Below are 22,613 nucleotides of genomic sequence, written 5' to 3'. Positions count from 1 at the left end.
TTACCATCTTTTTTAAAAATGTTTATTTAAAGTGTGGTTTGTTACATAGGTAAACTTGTGTCATGGAGGTTTGTTGTACAGATTATTTTATCACCCAGGTATTAAGCCTAATAGCTATTAGTTATTTTTCCTTATCCTCTGCCTCCTTTCGTTCTCCACCCTCCGAAAGGCCCCATTGTGTGTTGTCCTCCTCTATGTGTCCATGTAATCTGTGGCATTTGGTTTTCTGTTCCTTTGTTCGTTTGTTAGGGATAATGGCCTACAGCTCTATCCATGTTCCTGCAAAGGATATGATCTCATTTGTTTTTATGGCTACATAGTATTCCATGGTGTAGAAGTACCACATTTTTTTTCTTTTTTTTTTTGAGACAGTGTCTCATTCTGTTGCCCAGGCTGCAGTGCAGTGGCATGATCTTGGCTCACTGCAACCTCCGCCTCCTGGGTTCAAGCGATTCTCACACCTCAGTCACCTGAGTAGCTGGGATTACAGGTGTGAACCAGCGTGCCTGACTAAGTTTTATATTTTTGGTAGAGATGAGGTTTCGCCATGTTGGCCAGGCTGGTCTCCAACTCCTGGCCTCAAGTTATCCATCTGCCTTGAGCTCCCAAAGTGCTGGGATTACAGACCTGAGTCACTGCCTGGCCCCAAATTTTCTTTATGCAGTCTATCATTGAAGGGCATTTAGGTTGATGATTACCATCTTAACCTTTTTTTTTCTTTTTCTTTTTCTTTTTTTTTTTTTTACATAGAGACAGGGCTCTTGCTATGTTGCCCAGGCTTACCATCTTAATCTTAAGTTTTCTGATTCATGAACTTGGATGTCTTTCCATTTATCTGTCTTTTAAAATTTTTTCAAAATGTTTTATGGTTTTCAGAGTATACATTTTGCACATCTTTTGCAAAATTTATTCTGAAGTATGTTATTCTTTTTTGTGCTGTTATAAATGGAATCTTTTTTTTTTTTTTTTGAGATGGAGTCTCTCTCTGTCGCCCAGCCTGGAGTGCAGTGGTACGATCTTGGCTCACTGCAAGCTACACCTCCCAGACTCACGCCATTCTCCTGCCTCAGCCTCCTGAGTAGCTGGGACTACAGGCGCCCGCCCCCATGCCTGGCTATTTTTTTGTATTTTTAGTAGGGATGGGGTTTCATCATGTTGGCCAGGATGGTCTCCATCTCCTGACCTCGTGATCCGCCCGCCTCAGCCTCCCAAAGTGCTGGGATTACAGGTGTGAGCCACTGCGCCCGGCCTGGAATTGATTTCTTAATTTCATTTTCAGGTTGTTCATTGAAAGTGTATGGAAATACAGTTAATTTTGGTGTATTGGTCTTATGACCTCCAACCTTGTTGTTCCTGTTTATTAGGTCTAATAGTTTTTTAGTGGATTCCTTAGGATTTTTTTATACATGAACTAATATTATCTACAAATAGCAATAGTTTTACTTCTTCCTGTGTAATCCTTTTAATTTCATTTTCTTAACTTAGTTGCCCTGTCTAGAGCCTTCAGTACAATACTGAATAGAAGTATTGAGAGCAGATCTTTGTCTTCCTAATCTCAGTAGGAAGCATTCAGTCTTTCACTATTGAGGATGATGTTAGCTGTTGGGTTTTTATAGATGCTTTTTATCAGAGTAAAGAAGGTCTCTTCTATTCTTAGTTGCTAAGTGTTTTTATCATGAAATGGTGTTGAATTTTGTCACATGCTTTTTCGGTAGCTGTTAACATAATCATGTCATTTTATTCTCTTATTCTAATTGATTTGGGGTGTTAAACCAACCTGGCTTTCCTGGAATGCCTCCCACTTGATTGTGGTGTCTCATTCTTCTCATGTGCTGCTGTATTCAGTTTGGTAGTATTTTGCTTAGGATTTGTGTGTCTGTATTCACAAGATACTGGTTTGTAGTTTTCTTTTCCTGTGATGATTTGTCTAGTTTCATTACAATGGTAATACTAGCCTCATATAACGAGTCAGAAAGTTTTGTACGTTAGCTTTTCTTATTTAATTTCCTGGTTTTATAAGATACCTTCCCATATTGATATTCTCATTTATGTGTGGTCTTGAGGCCTTCGAAGAATCTGGGAATGGAATGGCCTAGGTCTATATAAACTTATTAACCCAGTTTGAAAACTGAATGGAAGCAAATGCTTAATGGCTGATGAGGTTCTGGGGTTGCTTGCAAGGAGGATTATCTTTGTGTGTGAGGTACAGCAGGTTCTATTTGGAAAGCCAGTAGAGGAAATTACTTGAGGGTGGCTTTCTTTTTAAGATGGGGGGTTGGAAAGTGGAATAGCTATGCTTATCATTCTGGGGATCCAGACAGATGGATTAAAGGTGGACAGAGTAGGGTTGGAAGTGACAGGAATTTGAGGCAATTACTTCAGCTGCCCACTGGCCTCCACAAAAATTGCCAGCAATGGCTGACATGGCTTCCTTTTCCAATATCTCCTTCATGTGTCAGGTTTTTAAAAAATTGACTTGCCTTGAGTTGTTGCCTTTGAGGTTATCATAAACCAAACCTCTTCAATCAAGAGGTAAAAGGAAAAGCAGGATAGAGCTTTAAAATTCTTGTTTGAAAATGATCATCTGCCCATACACCTCACGTGATATTCTGTGAGAGTCTAAGATCAGAAAAGAATGAATTAAAACAGCTCTTAATCACACCCTTGGGGATGGTGTGACCATGGTTTTATTCTTCTCATGTGCTGCTGTATTCAGTTTGGTTATCTCATTCTTCTCATGTGCTGCTGTATTCAGTTTGGTAGTATTTTGCTTAGGATTTGTGTGTCTATATTCACAAGATACTGGTTTGTAGTTTTCTTTTCCTGTGATGTTGTAAAGTCTGTATTTTGATAAGTAGAATCCTAAATACCCATAGCCCTCTAACATGGCTACACAAACACCATAGACATGTACTTTTCAATGATGAAAATCTGGCTTTAAATCATCTTTGTCTCATCTTCCCCTCCCGCAGTTGTTGGTATGTAAATTATGTCTTTTGGTAACATCATTCGAACCCCATGATTTATGTTTTCTTTTGCCCTGTTACAAACAGGTGGCTTTCTTACCATGGCAGAAGGGATGACACCTGAGAAACTGTGTGATGTTTGAATTTACCATTTTGAAAATGATATTGACAGAGAATAAACAAATAATCTCTCTTGTCCTTTGACATTTGGCCTTTGCTGCTTGTGTTGAGAGGCTCTTGCCCTGAATATGATTTTTTTGCTGATGCAGAGTTGACCCCAAGTGTCTGTTCAGAGAGAGCCTCTTGGCGTTGGCTGCCAGGATCTGCTGCTAGTTGACTGCTATCAGCTAGCAGTCCACAGCTGGGCACAGCTTCTCACAGATTTACCCCAGTAAGACAGAGCTGCTCACCTGGGTTGTCAAGCATACCCTGTCCCTTCCCTGTGTGCTGATCGCATTGTAAAACTTCCTCTGTAATGCCCATGTAACCTTGTAATATCCGGCTCAAATCCTGCTGGTATTTATTTTATGGTACATATTCTTGTTCTTCTGTGCACCCATAATTGTGTTATGGGGCTATTTTTCTTTACTGGACTGTAAGGATTTTGAAGTTCTATGGTCCTACCCATGTTTTTTCTCTCCATTCTTTGTAACTAGGACCTTTCACAGAACAAGTACTCAGTAAATAAGTATTAAAGGAAGGAATGCCATTCATCATACTACTTTATCCCAGGCTATTTACTTATTGACTAGATAAATAGGGCAACGGGGGGGATCAAGAAGGGTTATGGTCAGCAGTTTAAATGGCTGGGTAGTATCTTTCTTAATCTCATTTGGGTTGGGCTAGGGTTTACAAAAAAGGCATGAAGCCTTAAAATTAATAAATAATTCTTGATAGCCTGGCTGCCCATGAAAACTACAAAATAATTAACTTTTATGATGCTGTTATCTCAAGCGAATATGCCACCCATAATTTTAAAAACGTCAGTGTTTAACCAACTAAATGTGAGCTGAATAGTTATATTTAATTCATTCATGCAAATTGTGATGAACTGTTACCACAAAAAGGGTGTCTGAAGGATTAGGCCTTTGGTGGCATTCAAGTAATCCATGTATTATCAGTAAGACCCTTGGGAAGGAGGGGCCAAAAGAGTAGCAATGGAAAAAAGGGGAAAATCAAGCTGCCTTGGTTTGATTTGATTTTTTTTTCTTTTGGAGAGTCATTGCTACATATAATGCATAAAAATCTTGGCCAGGCACTGTGGCTCATGCCTGTAATTCCAGCACTTTGGGAGGCCGAGGTGGGTGGATCACCTGAGGTCAGGAGTTCAAGTCCAGCCTGGCCAACATGATGAAACCCTGTCTCTACTAAAAACACAAAAATCAGCCAGGCATGGTGGTGGCCTCCTGTAATCCCAACTACTCAGGTGGTTGAGGCAGGAGAATCACTTGAACCCAGGAGGTGGAGGTTGCAGTGAGCCAAGATCATGTGACAGAGTGAGACTCTGTCTCAAAAAAAAAAAAAAAAAAAAAAATTATTGGACCAACAGAGAGACACATATGGACTATTTGTTAATGTCTCTGTATTTAAGGAAATGGTAGTTGCAAGTATATTTTGCATTAAAAGCACAATAATATATATTAAATATATATAAATTCCACTGAATGAATTTACCACCCTAAATGCTTCAAGTTAATTCCCAAGTCCAGTAGTTTCAGATCTACTAGGTCTGTGGCCTGTCCTCCCTACAAGTGTCCAGGCAGATGCGGTGAGGTGAAGGAATCCTGAATTGGGTAGAAGTTCCCACTGACCTCCAAGGCCCCCTCTAGCTCTACTCTGTGAGTCACTGCTTGAGGCTTGGGATGCCAGAGTGCGAAAGATTCTGCCTACCCTCACTGGATTTGGCCTATCCCGAGATGGCTTTCCTTGGAGTGAATGGCACCTTACAGTACTTACTGTTACAGGGAGATTGTTGTGTTCTATAAAGTGCATTCCTCAGACAAAATGTCCTGTATAAATGTTACAGTTAATCTACATTTCATAATGCCTCTGTTGATTCACTTCTTAAAAACAATTGGAGTGTTTACTGCTTAGTAAACATCTCATCTTGGAACCTGCTAGTATTTATAAGGAGGGTGATTAAAGAAAGTCTAAGCAATGAAAGAAGGAACAAAAGATTTGCTACTGCTATGAGGACTAGCAGCCCACTCTTCCCATTTTTCCAGATAAACCATTGGCTTAGGAATTATACAGTATAATAATAAACTAAAGTGGTATTTAATCCCCATTCTTATTTATGGCTTATTGCCAGAGTTTAGTCATAATGTAGATACAGAAAAACATATGTTGGATATTTAATAAATGGCAGACTCTCTATTGAATAAACCTGGTTAGAACCATGACCTTGTATTTCAACAAAATGAATAATAATTCAACTTTGTGGTTATTAAAACCCTAGACATAGTTTTTGTCTCCATGAAAGTTTATAAAAGAAATTAAGGTAAAACTTAAAGCCAGTATGACTTCATTTAAAATAATATTTGACTTCAAGCATATACCAAATATGACTTATTGTCATATTTGGCCAAATGTCTTATTATTCTTTAAAAATGCATTAGACATCCAAATATGGTTTGTCCCCAACTCCTTTGCCCCCAGTTTCTTGCTTTCCATGTGAAGATTTTTCTGTATAGTACTTTGCACTATTAGGAAGAAGATAAAGCCTGTGCCACAGAAAATGCATTTTTATTTTACTGGCTCATGAAAAAGAATTTATTTTTTAAAACTCACTATTTCTTTCTTATTTCTATCCTTACCCAGGACAGTAGCTTAATAGGTTTCTTGAAATTGCAGGAAGACTTAGGAGTTAACATCGTCTTACCATTAAATCATGCCTCTATTCCTTGATGCTTTCTCCAAGAATGATGGCAGATGCTTTTGAAGTTCTGGTGTATTTGACAGAAAGCAAAATCTCAGTATTGAAAAGTTTTGAAATTTTTTTTTGTTAATATAATGTGTTATACTCCACTGTGGAACTTTTGAGTCACTCTTGGCTAGTGGAGTGGCAACAAACTTTCTAGTATATATAAGAAAAGTTTGTTTTAGGACCTACTGCTTTTTTTTTTTTTTTTTTTTTTTTTTTTTTTTTTTTTTTTGAGACATGGTCTCCCACTGTCACCCAGGCTGGAGTGCAGTGGTATAATCATAACTCACCGCAGCTTTGACCTCCCAGGCTCAAGTGGTCCTCCCGCCTCAGCCTCCAGAGTAGATGAGACTACAGGAATGTGCCACCGCACCTGGTTAATTTTTTAATTTTTTGTACAGACAAGGTCTTTCTTTGTTGCCTAGGCTGGTCCTGAACGTCTGGCCTCAAGCAATCTCCCATCTCAGTCTCCCAAAGTGCTAGGATTACAGGCATAAGCCACACCTGGCCTCCCCGCCCCCCGTTTTTTTTAACTGAATTATGAGATTATGAATTTGTCAGCTAGATATGAATGTATTTTCTCTTTCTCTGTCTCTCTTTTTCATTTCCCATTATTGGCTATTACAGTTGAGTATCCCTTATCCAAAATGCTTGGGACCAGCAGTGTTTCAGATTTTTTTGGATTTTGGAATATTTGCATATACATAGTGAGATATCTTGGGGATAGGACACAATTATAACTGAAATTCACTTATATTTCATACATATTTTATATATATGAAATATATATAAGATGGCCTTGAAATGGCCTTGAAAACCAGATGGGTTTAGACTAACATAGCCTGAAGGTAATTTTATACAACATTATTAATACTTTTGTATAGACAAAGTTTTTATTGAGCCTGTCACATAAGGTCAGGTGTGGAGCTTTCCACTTGTGGCATCATATTGACACTCAAGAGTTTCAAATTTTGGAATACTTTGGATTTTGGATTATGGATGCTTCACCTGTAATTGCTTACCAAAAATGATTGTTTTCACATAAATTAAAGGCCATAAATTGAAAGGAGGGTTCAGAATCACTTATTCATTGTTCACAACTTACCAGATTTTTCCTATTACCTTTTATTTCCTGTAAAATTCCAAAATGTGGAGGAATAGTAGGGTAGAAGAATAAACTTACTAATGCAGTAAGTGAAATGATAGCAGTTGTGCTTAAATTTCTAAGTAGATGATTTGGTAGCTAAGAATAATTTACAAATATTTTAAATTTTCTACTATATATGGAAACTATAGGGATACTTTACATATGGAAATTAAACTGGCACACATGAAGCAGAATAATACAGATATGATCTAATTTTGTTGTAAATGGAGTGATAAGGGTTAAAGTTCTGGGGGAATGGGGGTGGGATGGTGGGAGTTAGCCCGCACCCCTGGAAGCTCCAGTACTTAGGGTTGGCCTGCCAGTTGACTGTAGGAATGAGTGCGATTTGGGAGAGGTAGCAGGGAAAGGAGAGGGGATAGTATGTGCATGGTATAGTTGTGCAGGTTGATCAACATGGAGTTGAAAGTTGCTGTTAAAAGTAGATAAAAGGGGTGGGTATGATGAAACTAGATAAAGAATGGCCTTGAAAGCCAGATAGGTTGAGAGTCGACAGGCAGCTATTGAGTTTTTTGGGGAGATGTGGTTTGGTGTCAGAGAGATTTAAGAAAACCCCTGTAGTTAGTGAGGCCAGCTTCTGCTCATGCCCAAGCCTGTCCTTTGCTGTTTTTGCTCAGACCCCAGGGACTCTATGTGTCCTCCTTCCCTCCTCAGTGCATCCCTTTGGTTTTTCTCACTGTGTATATCCCCAGACTCATATTTTCTCTTTCAGCAGCCAGCCTTGAATCAGACATTCAGGTTCTTCCTCATATTTAGTCATCCCCCCGCTTATCCTTCCAAGGCCTCTAGTGAATGCATGAAACCAAAGATAGTACATAACCCTATACGTACTGTGTTTTTTCCTACACATACATACCTATAATGAAGTTTAAATTATAAATTAGGCACAGTAAGAGATTAACAGCAACAATAATAAAATAGAAGAGTTATAACAACATGCCTTCTGTATGCCAAACCCCATGACATGCAGCTTACCTATGTAACAAACCTGCACATGTACCCCTGAACCTAAAATAAAAGTAAAAAGTAAATAAATAACAGCATGCCAGCATCATGACTCTTGTGCTTTGGGACCATTATTAAGTAAAATAAGGATGACTTGAATAGGCACTGAGATACTATGACAGTCGATCTGGTAGCCCACATGGCTATTAAGTGACAGCATAGAGATACTAGAAAAAGGGATTATCCCAGTGAGATAGGGTGGGACAGCACAAGATTTTACCATGTGGTAAAGAACAGCATGCAATTTAAAACTTATGTATTGTTTATTTCTGAAATTTTCCACTTAATGTTTTCAGACTGTGGTTGGCCAGGGGTAACTGAAACTGTGGAATGTGAAACCATGGGTATGAGAGGGCTACTATACAATTCCATACAACTTATTATTTCTCCAGCTTACTGTAGTCACAAGCAGGTTTGTTTCCACCACTTCACATATAGCCTATCAAGGGCCTCAGTGACTTCACAGGACTGAATCGGTGGTCTGTTCTCATCTGACTGGAGTCTAAGCAACATTGGGCATGGCTCACCACTTCTCTCTTGAAACACATTCTTCCCTATGGCTGCAGGATAACATGCTGTCCTCGAGGAGAGCATACTGACTTCCTTTTCCTCCTACCTCCCTGGCCAGGTCTCCTTTTCTGGCTTCCCTCCTGCTTGACTTCTCAACTTCAGCACTCCCTGGGTTCATTCCTGGCACCTTTTTTTCCCTCTGGCTGCATCCTCTCAAGTGGTGTCATATGATTCATCACCTGAAATTCTGTCTAACATTGACCAACTCTAAAGATTCATTAGCAACTTTGTCCTAGCCCATGAGCAGAAGTTTAGTATCTAGCACTCTACTGGATCTTTCCATTTGGATATTTGATGGGCACTTCAAAGTTAACGTCCAAAATGCACCTCTTGCTTTTACCCCAAACCTGTTTTCCTTTTGGTCCTCCCCTCCACAGTAAATGGCACCACTTCTCACAGGCTACTTAAGCTAAAGCCTAGACATTGACCTTCATTCTTTTCTTTCACTTAGCTTCCAAATCCCAACTCCAGCTATCAACAATTCTTTTCGGCTGTTTCTCCAAAATACATCCCAAATGTGACGGTTTCCCTCGTCTCCACTGTGACCTCCCCAGCCTAAGCCTCCCATGTGGGAAAGTCTCCTTGCATCTGCTGCAACCTCCCCTCAGTGCTTCTGTGTCCTGCACTCTGTCTACACAGCAGCAGCCAGTGTGGCCTGTTGAAAACCTAAATCACTTCATGTCATGTCTGTGCTCAACCAAAGGGGCAGTGAGAGAAGCACGTTAGTACTGAGAGGAGGTGCTCCATTGGCTTCACTGAGACGCAGGAGGAGGTTTTCCATGGGCCACCTTCTTGGTCCTTTCAGCCTTGTATGCGAACATGAGAAAATAACAGCCTGTGAGATACGACTTCATCATATAATTAAAGTGTAAATAAAGTGTAATCTGTGCACTGAAGGGGAAGTATTAATTTTGATGAGTGGCATTGGGCAGGGCTTCATAAAGAAGATAACATTTTTGCTGGGCCTTGAGGGGTGAGTAGATTTTCAGCGTGGCTCATTGTATGGGAGAGAGTAGAAGGCTCTGGGGTGGCAGGGAGCTTGGCCTGAAGAGGCACACTGAGTGTCTTAGGTGATGCCTCTTTCAGAGAATGGCAGGGGTTTTGGTGCAGGGCCCGATGAGTAGATAGGATAGGATAGGAGTGGGTAATGAGGCTGAAAACGTAGATTACACTTATTTTGAAGGACTTCAGATGCTGGGTTGAGTGTAGAGTTGGAGTGATGTGGAACTGGCTTTAGGACATTGTATCAAAACGAATTTTTCAGTGGTCAGAAAATCCACTGAAGGTATTCTTCTGTCTTCTACCTGATACTGGTAAGGAAATACTCACGATTGTTAGTGAGATACCACTTTGAAGGCTCTGGATGCTTTAAGTCTGGTTCCCAGGGGAAGGAAGCCCCCTGGTAGAAAGCCTGACCCACGTGGTGTGAAGGAATGCACCCCTCCTTCCCATTAGGCAGGTGCCAGGTGCCTCTGGGCTAAGATGGTGGTCTGTGCTCTTAATTATGAGGAATAGGGAAGGTGGTTTGATTACTAAAGGAGCTAACCCTCATGTGCTCTTTTCTTGCGGGGGTGGGGGGGAGTGTTAGTATGCTATATTAAGTAATCTTCTTAATTCCCATTGTAGGATTAACCACAATGAGCGGTTGGAATTCCTGGGTGATGCTGTTGTTGAATTTCTGACCAGGTAATTAGGCTTTTTTGTTTTTTACAGTTCCTCAATAATTACATTTTATAGGTAACATACTTATTACATTGCTTTCTTTGTAATTAGCCAAATAAGGCATTGATACACCATGTATTTTATCTGTTTTGTAGAGCTCAAAAGCCACATGTCTGTGGCTCTTGCCCTGACAACTCACACTCACTGATGCTGTAATGAGTGAGATTACAAGATGAAAGGCTGGTGTCTCTGTCCTGTCAAGTATATGTTAAAGTTGCTTACAGCCACAAGAGATCAGCTTGTCTTGGTCTAGATGCTTCAGAGCTTATATTCAATTTGTAAAGAAAGGGATGATATTTTTTTTTTTTTTTTTTTGAGACGGAGTCTTGCTCTGTCACCCAGGCTGGAGTGCAATGGCCGGATCTCAGCTCACTGCAAGCTCCGCCTCCCGGGTTCACGCCATTCTCCTGCCTCAGCCTCCCAAGTAGCTGGGACTACAGGCACCCGCCACCTCGCCCGGCTAGTTTTTTGTATTTTTTAGTAGAGACGGTGTTTCACCGTGTTAGCCAGGATGGTCTCGATCTCCTGACCTCGTGATCCGCCCATCTCGGCCTCCCAAAGTGCTGGGATTACAGGCTTGAGCCACCGCGCCCGGCCTGAAAGCGATGATATTTTAAAATGTCATTTCAACTTCTAGGATTTGTCTTTGATCCCTTTCTTATTCTTTCTGATCTCAAGGGAAGTAAAGCTTACAAGTAATTTTAATGACCAGATTTGTGTGTGTGTGTGTGTGTGTGTGTGTGTGTGTGTGTCTGTTTCTCTCCAGAAGTGTTTTAGGATCCTTAATTTGAAAGTAGGGGTAGGACGCCAGGCACACTGACTCACGCCTGTAATCCCAGCACTTCGGGAGGCCAAGGCGGGTGGATCACCTGAGGTCAGGAGTTCAAAACCAGCCTGGCCAACATGACGAAACCCCATCTCTACTAAAAATACAAAAATTAGCCAGGTGTGGTGGTGCATGCCTGTAGTCCCAGCTACCTGGGAGGCTGAGGCAGGAGAATCGCTTGAACCTGAGAGGTGAAGGTTGCATTGAGCTGAGATTGTGCCACAACACTTTAGCCTGGGTTACAGAGTGAGACTCTGTCTCAAAAAAAAAGAAACGAAATAGGGGCAGGAAAGTGTGTGTTGCTTTTCTATACTGACACAATTTCTCTTTTAAAGGGAGACAATACATGCTTCTCTTGGAACTCTCTTGAGCTGTTTTTTTTCTCTTTAGGTTATTTCTTTTCACAAGATGGACATAATCAGGAGAAGGGACTCCTCTCTCCAGGGGCCACACATAGCCGAAGGAAAAGCATTTGTTTCACTCCCAAGTTTTAGTATTAAATGTGTTTACTCCTAGAGTGTGTAATTGATTATTCTGCTCTTTGTTGTCATCAGAGAACAGATTTCAGAGAAACCTTTTAACAGAAATAAATGTGAAAATATGAGTGAATGGTGCCTTCTAGGTTTAAGCACATTCAAATATATTGTTCTTACCATTTAACTTTCAAAGACTTTAATCAGATCCTTTAGTTTGATTCAGCTGATGTCCATTGCACAGATACTGTGTGCCAGCCCTGTTTCTGTGACTCAGAGCCACAGACGGAATGTTGTGATGCGTATTTATTCATGTACTTCCTTTTTTTTTTTTTTTTGTAGTGTCCATTTGTACTATTTGTTTCCTAGTCTGGAAGAAGGAGGATTAGCAACCTATCGAACTGCCATTGTTCAGAATCAGCACCTTGCCATGCTAGCAAAGGTACAGAAAACATCTGCAGCATTTGTAGTTATGTCTGACATGCTCTTCTGCGGCCCATGCATAATTTTGCATTTGAATAAGTAACTCTTTAGGATATATTAGGGGTGTTAATATTTTACAGACCAGGAAGTATTTTTTGTTGGGTTTTAAGGATCCAGTCTTACTAGTTTTGTTACCTTAGTGAGTTTCACCAGCAGCTAATGAACTCCACAGTGAGGTAACTTGAGAACAGATGAAGAAAAATTTGACAGATGTGCATGAACTGAGTTAAACATTTGAGGAAAAGGAACATGGGAACAAAGCAAAAGAAATGAAATATGCTGTATTTTCCCTTTGTGTAATATTTCTGTAGTACATTTGTTTCTAATTTACGTTAACAAGCCGAATGATAGTTTTGAACAGAAGATTACAGACCATTTTTTATCCACTAGGGGTACTTTCTACACCTTTGAGAATCCCCCAAATCACAAATCCTATTAAGATTTAGGGCTTAGGCTGTTCCCCTAGCCTCATTGACTTAGCTCAGTAACTAACAGAACCTTTTTATAATTCAGATAAACGTGATCTGATTTGATGTTTCCATCTCCATATGATGTCTTATTAGAATAAATCATAGCTGATAAGCACATGGACACTTGCACTGACTCATCAGGGTTCCAGTCCACACTCCTTCTCTTACAAACAGGTGGCTATGGACAAATTGACAAATTGTTGTTCTCTTCTCCAAGCCTCTGCTTTCTCATCTGTAAAATGGAAATGACATTAGCCCTTGGCATACAGCCTGGTTGTGAGAATTAAATGAGATTATGAGCTTTAATGACATCATTTATAAAGTGCTAGGCATAATACTTGTTTATAGTAATTACACAAAGATGTTAATAATTTTGTAGGGGCTGTTTTTATTGATGCTACCCATGTTCTTGTGATAAATCCTTACATTTTTATAGACCTTTGGGTTTATTTAATAGTAGGTAGAGTGGTGGCTCTTAAATCCCCAAACACTGAGGAGCCACTGTAAAAACTTTTGTGGGTTTTGCCTAATTTGTATCTTTTCTTCATTTTGATATAAAAGTTTGATTTTGATAGAAAGAGTAAAGCTCATCCTAGGTTTATGACTGGTTTCTTAATTTGATCTTGCCAAGGCATTAATTATATTCAAAATGTGGTTAATTTTAGCTTATGTGTTAGCAATAACACAGTTTTATTTTATGTGATAACATCATCATTGTAGCTACAGTGGTAGGCTTGGAACTGGTTTTCGTGGAATTTGAGAAAGTAAATACTGATGTCTTAATGAAAACCTGTAAGCAACCAGGTAAGCTAACTTGGTTTTGGTAGGCTCACAATGAATGAAATTTCACAACTCTATGTAAAACTGCTTAAGTGATTGGTTGATTTAATTGTCACAATGCTTCCTGATCATTCACGTAAATGCCACTGGAAATACATATTAATAAGTAGGTTGTCACTCCTTTCCTTATTGTTTTTAGTTTAGGATGTAATGGAATGGCATAATTATTTTTCAAACACTTATAGGGAGAATATGTACGAAGTTTAGGGAATTGCCGTAGCACGAAACAGAAGCTATTATATAACCCATTGGGTGCTGTACAAAGCCATGACTAATGACAGAGGTGGCTAGTTTCTCCCTTCAGGGGTTTCTATGTGGTCTTCTTCCACCAAGCCCAAGACTTGCTATTCCCATAGTACTCAACACCCATTGGCTGCAGCAGAAGCCTGTGGCAGTCCCACCTTTCTTCTGTCTAGACCAGTAGTCCTTAACCATTTGGGAGGGGAGGGAATTGATGGAGAATTGTTGACCCCCTTTGAGAATCTAATGAAAGCTCTAGGTCACCTTCCAGACTAATGAACATTTTAACACATAAACAGTAGTATACCACTCTAGTCTTTTTAAAAGTTGTACTGATGCCAGGCGCGGTGGCTCATGCCTGTAATCCCAGCACTTTGGGAGGCCAAGGCAGGCGGATCACGAGGTCGGGAGATCGAGACCATCCTGGCCAACATGGTGAAACCTTGTCCCTGCTGAAAAATACAAAAAAATTAGCCAGGCGTGGTGGCAGGCGTCTGTAGTCCCAGCTACTCCCAGCTACTCCGGAGGCTGAGGTAGAATGGCATGAACCCTGGAGGTGGAGCTTGCATTGAGCCTAGATCGCGCCATTGCACTCCAGCCTGGGCGACAGAGCAAGACTCTGCCTCAAAAAAAAAAAAAAAAAAAGTTGTACTAATGCCTACATGGAAAAATAAGGATATAGAGTAGAGACTAGAAGAAGTCAGGAAATTCACATCGCAGCACTCCAGAATACAGTAGATGTTTATAAGATAAAATATGGCTTGCAGTCTGCTCGCAAGCAGGGCTCCAGAGATAGGAAACAATTAGATTTTCCCAGTGAAGTTGTGAAACAGATGAAATTTACATATTCTAGTATAAACTCTTGCACTTTGGGATCAATTTTTAAAAAGATATTTTCTGCTATTGCATTTGTGGTAGTCAAAACTCATTTGAGTATATTTTATAATCACGGATTTCAAACAGTACAAAATACTACAGCATATATGTCTTATTTTTATTGTCTTTGTCTTTTTCCATTATGAGTAAATATGGATATAAGATACATACTGAGACACACAAAATCTATGTCTTTTGTCTGAGGACTGGTGGAACTCATATTGTCCTAGGCTGTTCATTGACTTGTGAGTTGTTCCATGTTATGTGGCATGTTATTGCTTAGTATTTATTGAATTGAATTACATGGTAAAGGAAATGGATTTATTGCATATTTATGCAATGTTTGTCTCTTTTTTATGGAAAGAATTATGATTTCCATTTATTCAATCTCAGGAGTTGTATAAAAAATATTCTTTCACGTTGTGTCTAGTTCTAAAAGGCTGGAATTGATTTGTATGTTGTAATGCCATAGGATAAGAAATAAGCAGCCACAGAGATCAAAGTAAAGGAAAATTATGAGTAAGATAGTGAAATGAATCCAGAGGTAAAGTTAGTACACACTGACATATTCATCAGTCCTACACCTAGAACTGGGCTACAAATTTGGCTCTAACCTCTTTTGAGGCCAAATCAGAAAAGGAAACACAAAGCAATACGAGTGCTATTTTCAAAGCCCTTAAGATCAATCCAATTCATTGCTCAGAAGGTCTCACTGAACCCACAGAGAGATGAGTATGGAAACCTCATAAGGGGGACACAAGTGCAGAGATATCGGGGTCCCCAAATCCTCACAAAAAATAAAAATAAAAATAAAGATTTAGAAGTGTAAGGCATTTTGAAGTCTTCTGAGGATCCTCACTCTACCGCATAAAAATCTATTTTGGGCCAGGTGTGGTGGCTCACGCCTGTAATCCCAGCCGTTTGCGAGGCTGAGGTGACTGCATCACCTGAGGTCAGGAGTTTGAGACCAGCCTGGCAAACATGGTGAAACCCTGTCTCTACTAAAAATTCAAAAATTAGCTGGGCGTGGTGGCGGGTGCCTGTAGTCCCATTTACTCGAGAGGGTGAGGCAGGAGAATCTCTTGAACCCGGGAGGTGGAGGTTGCAGTGAGCCAAGATCATACCACTGCACTCCAGCCTGGGCGACAGAGCCAGATTCCATCTCAAAAAAAAAAAAAAAAAATCTGTTTTTTATGGTGCTGACATTGTCAGTACCACATGACTTGAGTCAAAGATGTAAAACTGACTTTCAGAAGTTTGTGTTAGGTTTGTAATTCTCTCCATAGGCATATTGGATGAACCCAGGGGATTATGGTCTCATAGCAGAGTCTTATTCCAGCCTGGGCTAGTGCTTGGTCTGAACTTGGAATTGGAAAGTTCAGATCTGATCAATTCTGAACCCTGCTTGAACTATTGGAGGTTGTAGAAGCCTGTTTGGGAAAGAATTGAGTTGGTGAAAACTGAGCTGTATTTATAGGACTTCTAATGCATGTTAAACTAAACTGTCTCTTAATATACTCATATGGATTTGTAACCATTCCCCTTCCCCCATCTCGTTTCCACACCAACCCTCTGCAAGAGATGGGGAGTTCCTATAGTTAAGATTTTGGCAAACTTTCTTACATTTTGTCATTGTGAATTTTGTAGAAACTTGAACTGGATCGATTTATGCTGTATGCTCACGGGCCTGACCTTTGTAGAGAATCGGACCTTCGACATGCAATGGCCAATTGTTTTGAAGCATTAATAGGTAATTTCTCTCTTCATAGTCTACTTTCTTGCATGTCTAAACAGTCTGGAGAGCACATAAAATTTTGTGTGGAAACTTGGGACAGAATTATTTGTTCCCAAAGTACAGGACGTTCCTAGTATGACACCTACCACCTTATAGTTATTTCAGTTCCTTCAGAGCAGTGAACATGCCTCTTTTTTTTTTTTTTTTCCATTCTTACTGCCTGAATTGGTGTCTTGATGTCATGTAGATGCTTAGCATTTCATGAATTGAAATGAGGTGAATTAATATGGAGATGGATTACTTTCCAGATTTGAGTCAGGATCACATACATAAATGAACAGATTAGGTTGCTGAGAGACTCCATTGTTGCTTTTGATTAAACTATTTGTAATATTTCTGTTTTAAACATCTTGAAAACACCACATTTTTAAAACCCTACCCAGGGTTTGAGTCTGTATAACTGTTATTGATTCACTTGAAGCAAGACTGATGTTGACATTTCACTCCTCACTCAGGCACTTTACTTCCTTGGCTTCTTTTTGACTGTAACCAGAATTAGCCATTGGTACAGGAAAGTTATGAAGAGTTAATTAGCTGGTGATTGCAAGTATGTTTGCTTTACAGTGAAATGTTACAGTAGATTGACAATTTGATTTTTTTTTAAGGTAATGATCAAGTACATTTTAGCTTTCAAAGGGCTTTGTTCTTATCATTTTTGCCCTCTTCCTTTGAAAATGAATATAAAAGCTTCTCATTGTAGTTTCATGCTTATGATAGTGGCAAGAGAATGTTTAATAATTATCCGCAGTCTTTTCACAGCTGTGTCTGTTTTTCACAAATATGTCTATTTTCAAAGAATTTGTCGCATGGAATTACTTTGCTCTATACACATAATATTTTTGACAGTTGGTGTTACCATTGCCTCCAGAACCAGTCAGACATGATTCAATTTCCTGTTCCATTATTTATCAGATCTGTGTCTTTGGCAAGCTACCTAATCTCTTTGATCCTCAGTTTCCCCATCTGTGAGATTGTGAGATGGAGATGGTGTCACTTACCTTGCAGAGTTGTCGTAATGATCTTAATATCTGATTCCGGCAGCATCCAATCCAAAGCAAAGTTCTACTTCCTTAAGCTGTCCCCCCGAATCAACTAATATAAACCTAAATCCTCTCTTTTCTAACGTCCTCCGACTGAGGTACCCCATGCTAGTGAAGATAAGAATGTGGAAATGCTTTGCATGGTACCCAGGACATAAGTGGTTCCCCAACCACAACAGTTACTACCAGTGTACTCTGACTATCATTGTTACAACTGTCAATAAATAATAAATGTCTTTAGTTGTCAAAAGCCCTGGTAACTAAGTGCCTTAACATTTTACATGGAAAAGCAGCCTTTCTGAAGACAAGTGTAAACATTTGATTTCAAGAAAATATGACTACTCCATTGTAATTGATACCAGTTAAAATGTTACCATAGTACTTCCTGGTTATGATTCATGAGTGTGTGTGCCCAATGCTTCCAAATTAAAGGTAAAGCTTCCTCTGATATTTTATTTGCAGATGTCTTCATTGATCTAGACCCAGGTTTTGTCTATCAGGTTTTTTTTTTCCCCTTAGGTATCTATATATATTTGATCTGAAACGTAAACTATAAATACATAAAATAAAACTGAACATTTTCTTTACTGAAGTCCAGTATTTGTGCATTGTTCCCTTAGTAAGGTTTATACCTTTACCCTTCATGATAGTTAATATTTGGCCTCTTTTACTTACAATATTAGATTTAGATTTTAGTAAATTGAATTTCGTATTATTTCAGTGTAATTTGTAACACAAAGCATAGCAAAAAGAGGAAATATGTCACCTTTAAGACAATTGCTTCTGAACATGTTGATTTGTTTTCTGTGAGTGGTTTTTGGCTTGCGTTTTTGCTTTTTATAGAGATAGGTCATTTTCTTTGACTGTTGATGGAGACTCTCTTTTGGCGTTCTCTGTTTTTCATCTAGGAGCTGTTTACTTGGAGGGAAGCCTGGAGGAAGCCAAGCAGCTATTTGGACGCTTGCTCTTTAATGATCCGGTATTTCTTTCTTTCTTTTTTTTTATTATTATACTTTAAGTTCTAGGGTACATGTGCATAACGTGCAGGTTTGTTACATATGTATACTTGTGCCATGTTGGTGTGCTGCACCCATCAACTCGTCCTTTACATCAGGTATAACTCCCAATGCAAGCCCTCCCCCCTCCCCACTCCCCATAGTAGGCCCCGGTGTGTGATGTTCCCCTTCCCGAGTCCAAGTGATCTCATTGTTCAGTTCCCACCTATGAGTGAGAACATGCGGTGTTTGGTTTTCTGTTCTTGCGATAGTTTGCACAGAATGATGGTTTCCAGCTGCATCCATGTCCCTACAAAGGACACAAACTCATCCTTTTTTATGGCTGCATAGTATTCCATGGTGTATATGTGCCACATTTTCTTAATCCAGTCTGTCACTGATGGACATTAGGGTTGATTCCAAGTCTTTCCTGTTGTGAATAGTGCCACAATGAACATACGTGTGCATGTGTCTTTATAGCAGCATGATTTATAATCCTTTGGGTATATACCCAGTAATGGGATGGCTGGGTCATATGGTACTTCTAGTTCTAGATCCTTGAGGAATCGCCATACTGTTTTCCATAATGGTTGAACTAGTTTACAATCCCACCAACAGTGTAAAAGTGTTCCTATTTCTCCACATCTTCTCCAGCACCTGTTGTTTCCTGACTTTTTAATGATCGCCATTCTAACTGGTGTGAGATGGTATCTCATTGTGGTTTTGATTTGCATTTCTCTGATGGCCAGTGATGATGAGCATTTTTTCATGTGTCTGTTGTCTGTATGAATGTCTTCTTTTGAGAAATGTCTGTTCATATCCTTTGCCCACTTTTTGATGGGGTTGTTTGTTTTTTTCTTGTAAATTTGTTTGAGTTCTTTGTAGGTTCTGGATATTAGCCCTTTGTCAGATGAGTAGATTGCAAAAATTTTCTCCCATTCTGTAGGTTGCCTGTTCACTCTGATAGTAGTTTCTTTTGCTGTGCAGAAGCTCTTTAGTTTAATGAGATCCCATTTGTCAATTTTGGCTTTTGCTGCCGTTGCTTTTGGTGTTTTAGACATGAAGTCTTTGCCCATGCCTATGTCCTGAATGGTACTACTTAGGTTTTCCTCTAGGGTTTTTATGGTATTAGGTCTAACATTTAAGTCTCTAATCCATCTTGAATTAATTTTTGTATAAGGAGTAAGGAAAGGATCCAGTTTCAGCTTTCTATTTATGGCTAGCCAATTTTCCCAGCACCATTTATTAAATAGGGAATCCTTTCCCCATTTCTTGTTTCTCTCAGGTTTGTCAAAGATCAGATGGCTGTAGATGTGTGGTATTATTTCTGAGGACTCTGTTCTGTTCCATTGGTCTATATCTCTGTTTTGGTACTAGTACCATGCTGTTTTGGTTACTGTAGCCTTGTAGTATAGTTTGAAGTCAGGTAGCGTGATGCCTCCAGCTTTGTTCTTTTGACTTAGGATTGTCTTGGAGATGCGGGCTCTTTTTTGGTTCTATATGAACTTTAAAGCAGTTTTTTCCAATTCTGTGAAGAAACTCGTTGGTAGCTTGATGGCGATGGCATTGAATCTATAAATAACCTTGGGCAGTATGGCCATTTTCACGATATTGATTCTTCCTCTCCATGAGCATGGTATGTTCTTCCATTTGTTTGTGTCCTCTTTTATTTCACTGAGCAGTGGTTTGTAGTTCTCCTTGAAGAGGTCCTTTACATCCCTTGTAAGTTGGATTCCTAGGTATTTTATTCTCTTTGAAGCAATTGTGAATGGAAGTTCATTCATGATTTGGCTCTCTGTTTGTCTGTTACTGGTGTATATGAATGCTTGTGATTTTTGCACATTAATTTTGTATCCTGAGACTTTGCTGAAGTTGCTTACCAGCTTAAGGAGATTTTGGGCTGAGACAATGGGATTTTCTAAATATACAATCATGTCATCTGCAAAGAGGGACAATTTGACTTCTTCTTTTCCTAACTGAATACCCTTGATTCCTTTCTCTTGCCTGATTGCCCTAGCCAGAACTTCCAACACTATGTTGAATAGGAGTGGTGAGAGAGGGCATCCCTGTCTTGTGCCAGTTTTCAAGGGGAATTTTTCCAGTTTTTGCCCATTCAGTATGATATTGGCTGTGGGTTTGTCATTAATATGAAAGTACTTTTTTAAAAAGCAAATTATAGTTTAAGAAAAAATGATAGATTCTAAAATAGTTTCTGTTGTTAACTTAAATATTAAGCTATTAATATTGCCAGAGATACCTTTTTAATCCTGCATATAATAGAGCACTCTGGATGCTTTCTGCACCAAAACAAGTCAATTTAACATTTAAAGGGAGAAGCAACTCTGTATTCCAAATTGAAATGTCATTATAATTGAATGAAATAGCCCTCGTGGAGCAATAAAGAACACGGGAAGCCAGTTTTAAGCCTCTGTGAAACATTCAGCTTAAATGGCTGTCAGACGTTATTACTGTATTACTTTGGGTAGTTTTTTTAAAAAAGGATCAATAGTTTTGGAAAATATGACCTGGACAATGTTCATATCTGAGAATTTGATTTTTGTATTTGTTTTTCTAGAGATATGTGATGATTTTTATGTGTGAATTTCCTCCTTATGGGAAGATTATCTAGAGATGTTCTGTGTCCCCCATTTTTGTCCTGCACATCTAAACACATGTGCATCTTGATTTGCATCTGTACCAGATGGTTTGTGTTTTAAGACCTTTTCTCAAATCTTAAATTTTCTTTGTTCTGGCCTTCACCTTTTGTGGGTCATTTCAGCAACCTCTTTGCTCTTTTTCCTTCCTGCCATCTTGCCTCTGTGTCCCCCAGACCCTTTAGACTCCCTCCCCCACCCTGACCTCTTCCTTGTCCCCTTCTCCCATCTTACCTGCATCCCCAGTCCACTGTGTTCTGTTGTTCTGTTTTGCTGCAGTTTTCTACTTGTCGTCTTTAATTGCATCAGTCGGTGTTTAGATTCTTTTCTCTTTAAACTGCCTCTCTCCCAGTTGTCTACTTAGTGAGCTTATCTTGTGTTTCCAGTACCTAGTGCAATGCTGGCATGTGCAGCGTTTAATACATATTTGTTAGAAGACTGAAGTGAGTAAATGACTGGATTAAAAGCAGAGTCTGAATATTATCTTACAAATGGGGTGGTTGAGATTCAGAATTTGTTTTAGTATGTCTTTTGTGAAACTGTACAAGGCTCAAAATGTATGGGTTTTCCTCTAGCATTTTGAAGTACACAAACTTGGACACTAACTCATTTGACATCTCCATTTTGGTTTCCACCTATTAGTTGTAGCATGTGAGAGATGTTAGTGAACCAATGTACTTCTTTTTTGAATAAGGCGTCATGAAAGCCTAATCAGCCAAAGACAGCCAGGGACAAACCTGTAGGCAACAAAGTCAGGTGGATTGGCTGCGTTGTAGGGGTGGAGAGAGACATCCTTTGTGAGGCCTGGGCTGGTGCTGAATCATTCTCAGGAGGTTCTTGGCTGTGGCCAGTTTAGGAGCAGCAAGAGATTACTCTGGGATTGGGTGCTGTCACAAGGCAAGGGCAGCTTGGAGATTGAGTGTCTGCAGTGATCCTTAGTCAGAGGGTCATAATGGCATTTTTCAGCAGCTGCAAGACCTTGAGGGAAACATTGTTTCCTGTTCACTTTGCTGCTGGCTTTATCTATGTCTGTCTGCTCAGCCTTGTAAACAGCAGGGCTGGTTTTTTCTTTTTCACCCTGAACTGAGTTTTACTCTTTCAGCCCCAGTGTTGCTGGTTTTGTAGTTTGGTCTTTGTGTAACTCTTCATGTTTGACCCAGTACATTCAGATCCATTGTTTCATTTTGATTATGTTAATAGCCCGCTTAGAAAGATAGAGTGGTGTTAATGTGATTTTTCCTGTGCCCTGCTTTCCACACCTTTTCTCTTTACACATCTGTACCAGTACCTCTGACTCAGGCCTTTTCTCTGGAGCTCCAGAAATAGGAAAAAGTGTCTTTTCAAGTTGCCCCTGGGCACCTTCTCATCGGTGTTCCACAGATACCTCATTTCAACATGTGTAATATTGAACCCATCACTTTTAACCCCCAAACATGTTCCTCCTTCCTTATTTTTATCTTCTAAACCAGAAACCTTAGGATTTATTTTTGTCCCTAAGCTTTCTTCTCCTCTTACCTGATCAATTGCAAGATTCTATCAATTGTGACCCTAATATTTCTTGAATTGCTAC

General features: G+C 39.5%; 2 protein-coding genes across 2 annotated transcripts in view; one reads left to right on the top strand and one right to left on the bottom strand.

Annotated features, from left to right (window-relative positions):
* The window catches only part of C6H5orf22 (chromosome 6 C5orf22 homolog), a 117,099-nt gene extending 111,478 nt beyond the window's left edge, over window positions 1–5,621 (bottom strand). The window contains exon 1 of the mRNA XM_050793846.1: window positions 5,618–5,621. The gene's annotated coding sequence lies outside the window, so the exon portion shown is untranslated. The remainder of the gene's footprint in view (window positions 1–5,617) is intronic.
* The window catches only part of DROSHA (drosha ribonuclease III), a 135,233-nt gene that overhangs the window by 86,372 nt on the left and 26,248 nt on the right, over window positions 1–22,613 (top strand). Inside the window, exons 26-29 of the mRNA XM_050793002.1 lie at window positions 10,256–10,315; window positions 11,993–12,092; window positions 16,207–16,309; window positions 18,303–18,373. Of these exons, the coding sequence (XP_050648959.1) occupies window positions 10,256–10,315; window positions 11,993–12,092; window positions 16,207–16,309; window positions 18,303–18,373 (334 nt within the window). The remainder of the gene's footprint in view (window positions 1–10,255; window positions 10,316–11,992; window positions 12,093–16,206; window positions 16,310–18,302; window positions 18,374–22,613) is intronic.

The sequence above is a fragment of the Macaca thibetana genome, chromosome 6 (assembly GCF_024542745.1).
Source record: "Macaca thibetana thibetana isolate TM-01 chromosome 6, ASM2454274v1, whole genome shotgun sequence".
Taxonomy (NCBI): domain Eukaryota; kingdom Metazoa; phylum Chordata; class Mammalia; order Primates; family Cercopithecidae; genus Macaca; species Macaca thibetana.
This window is presented reverse-complemented; position numbering and strand designations above follow the sequence as displayed.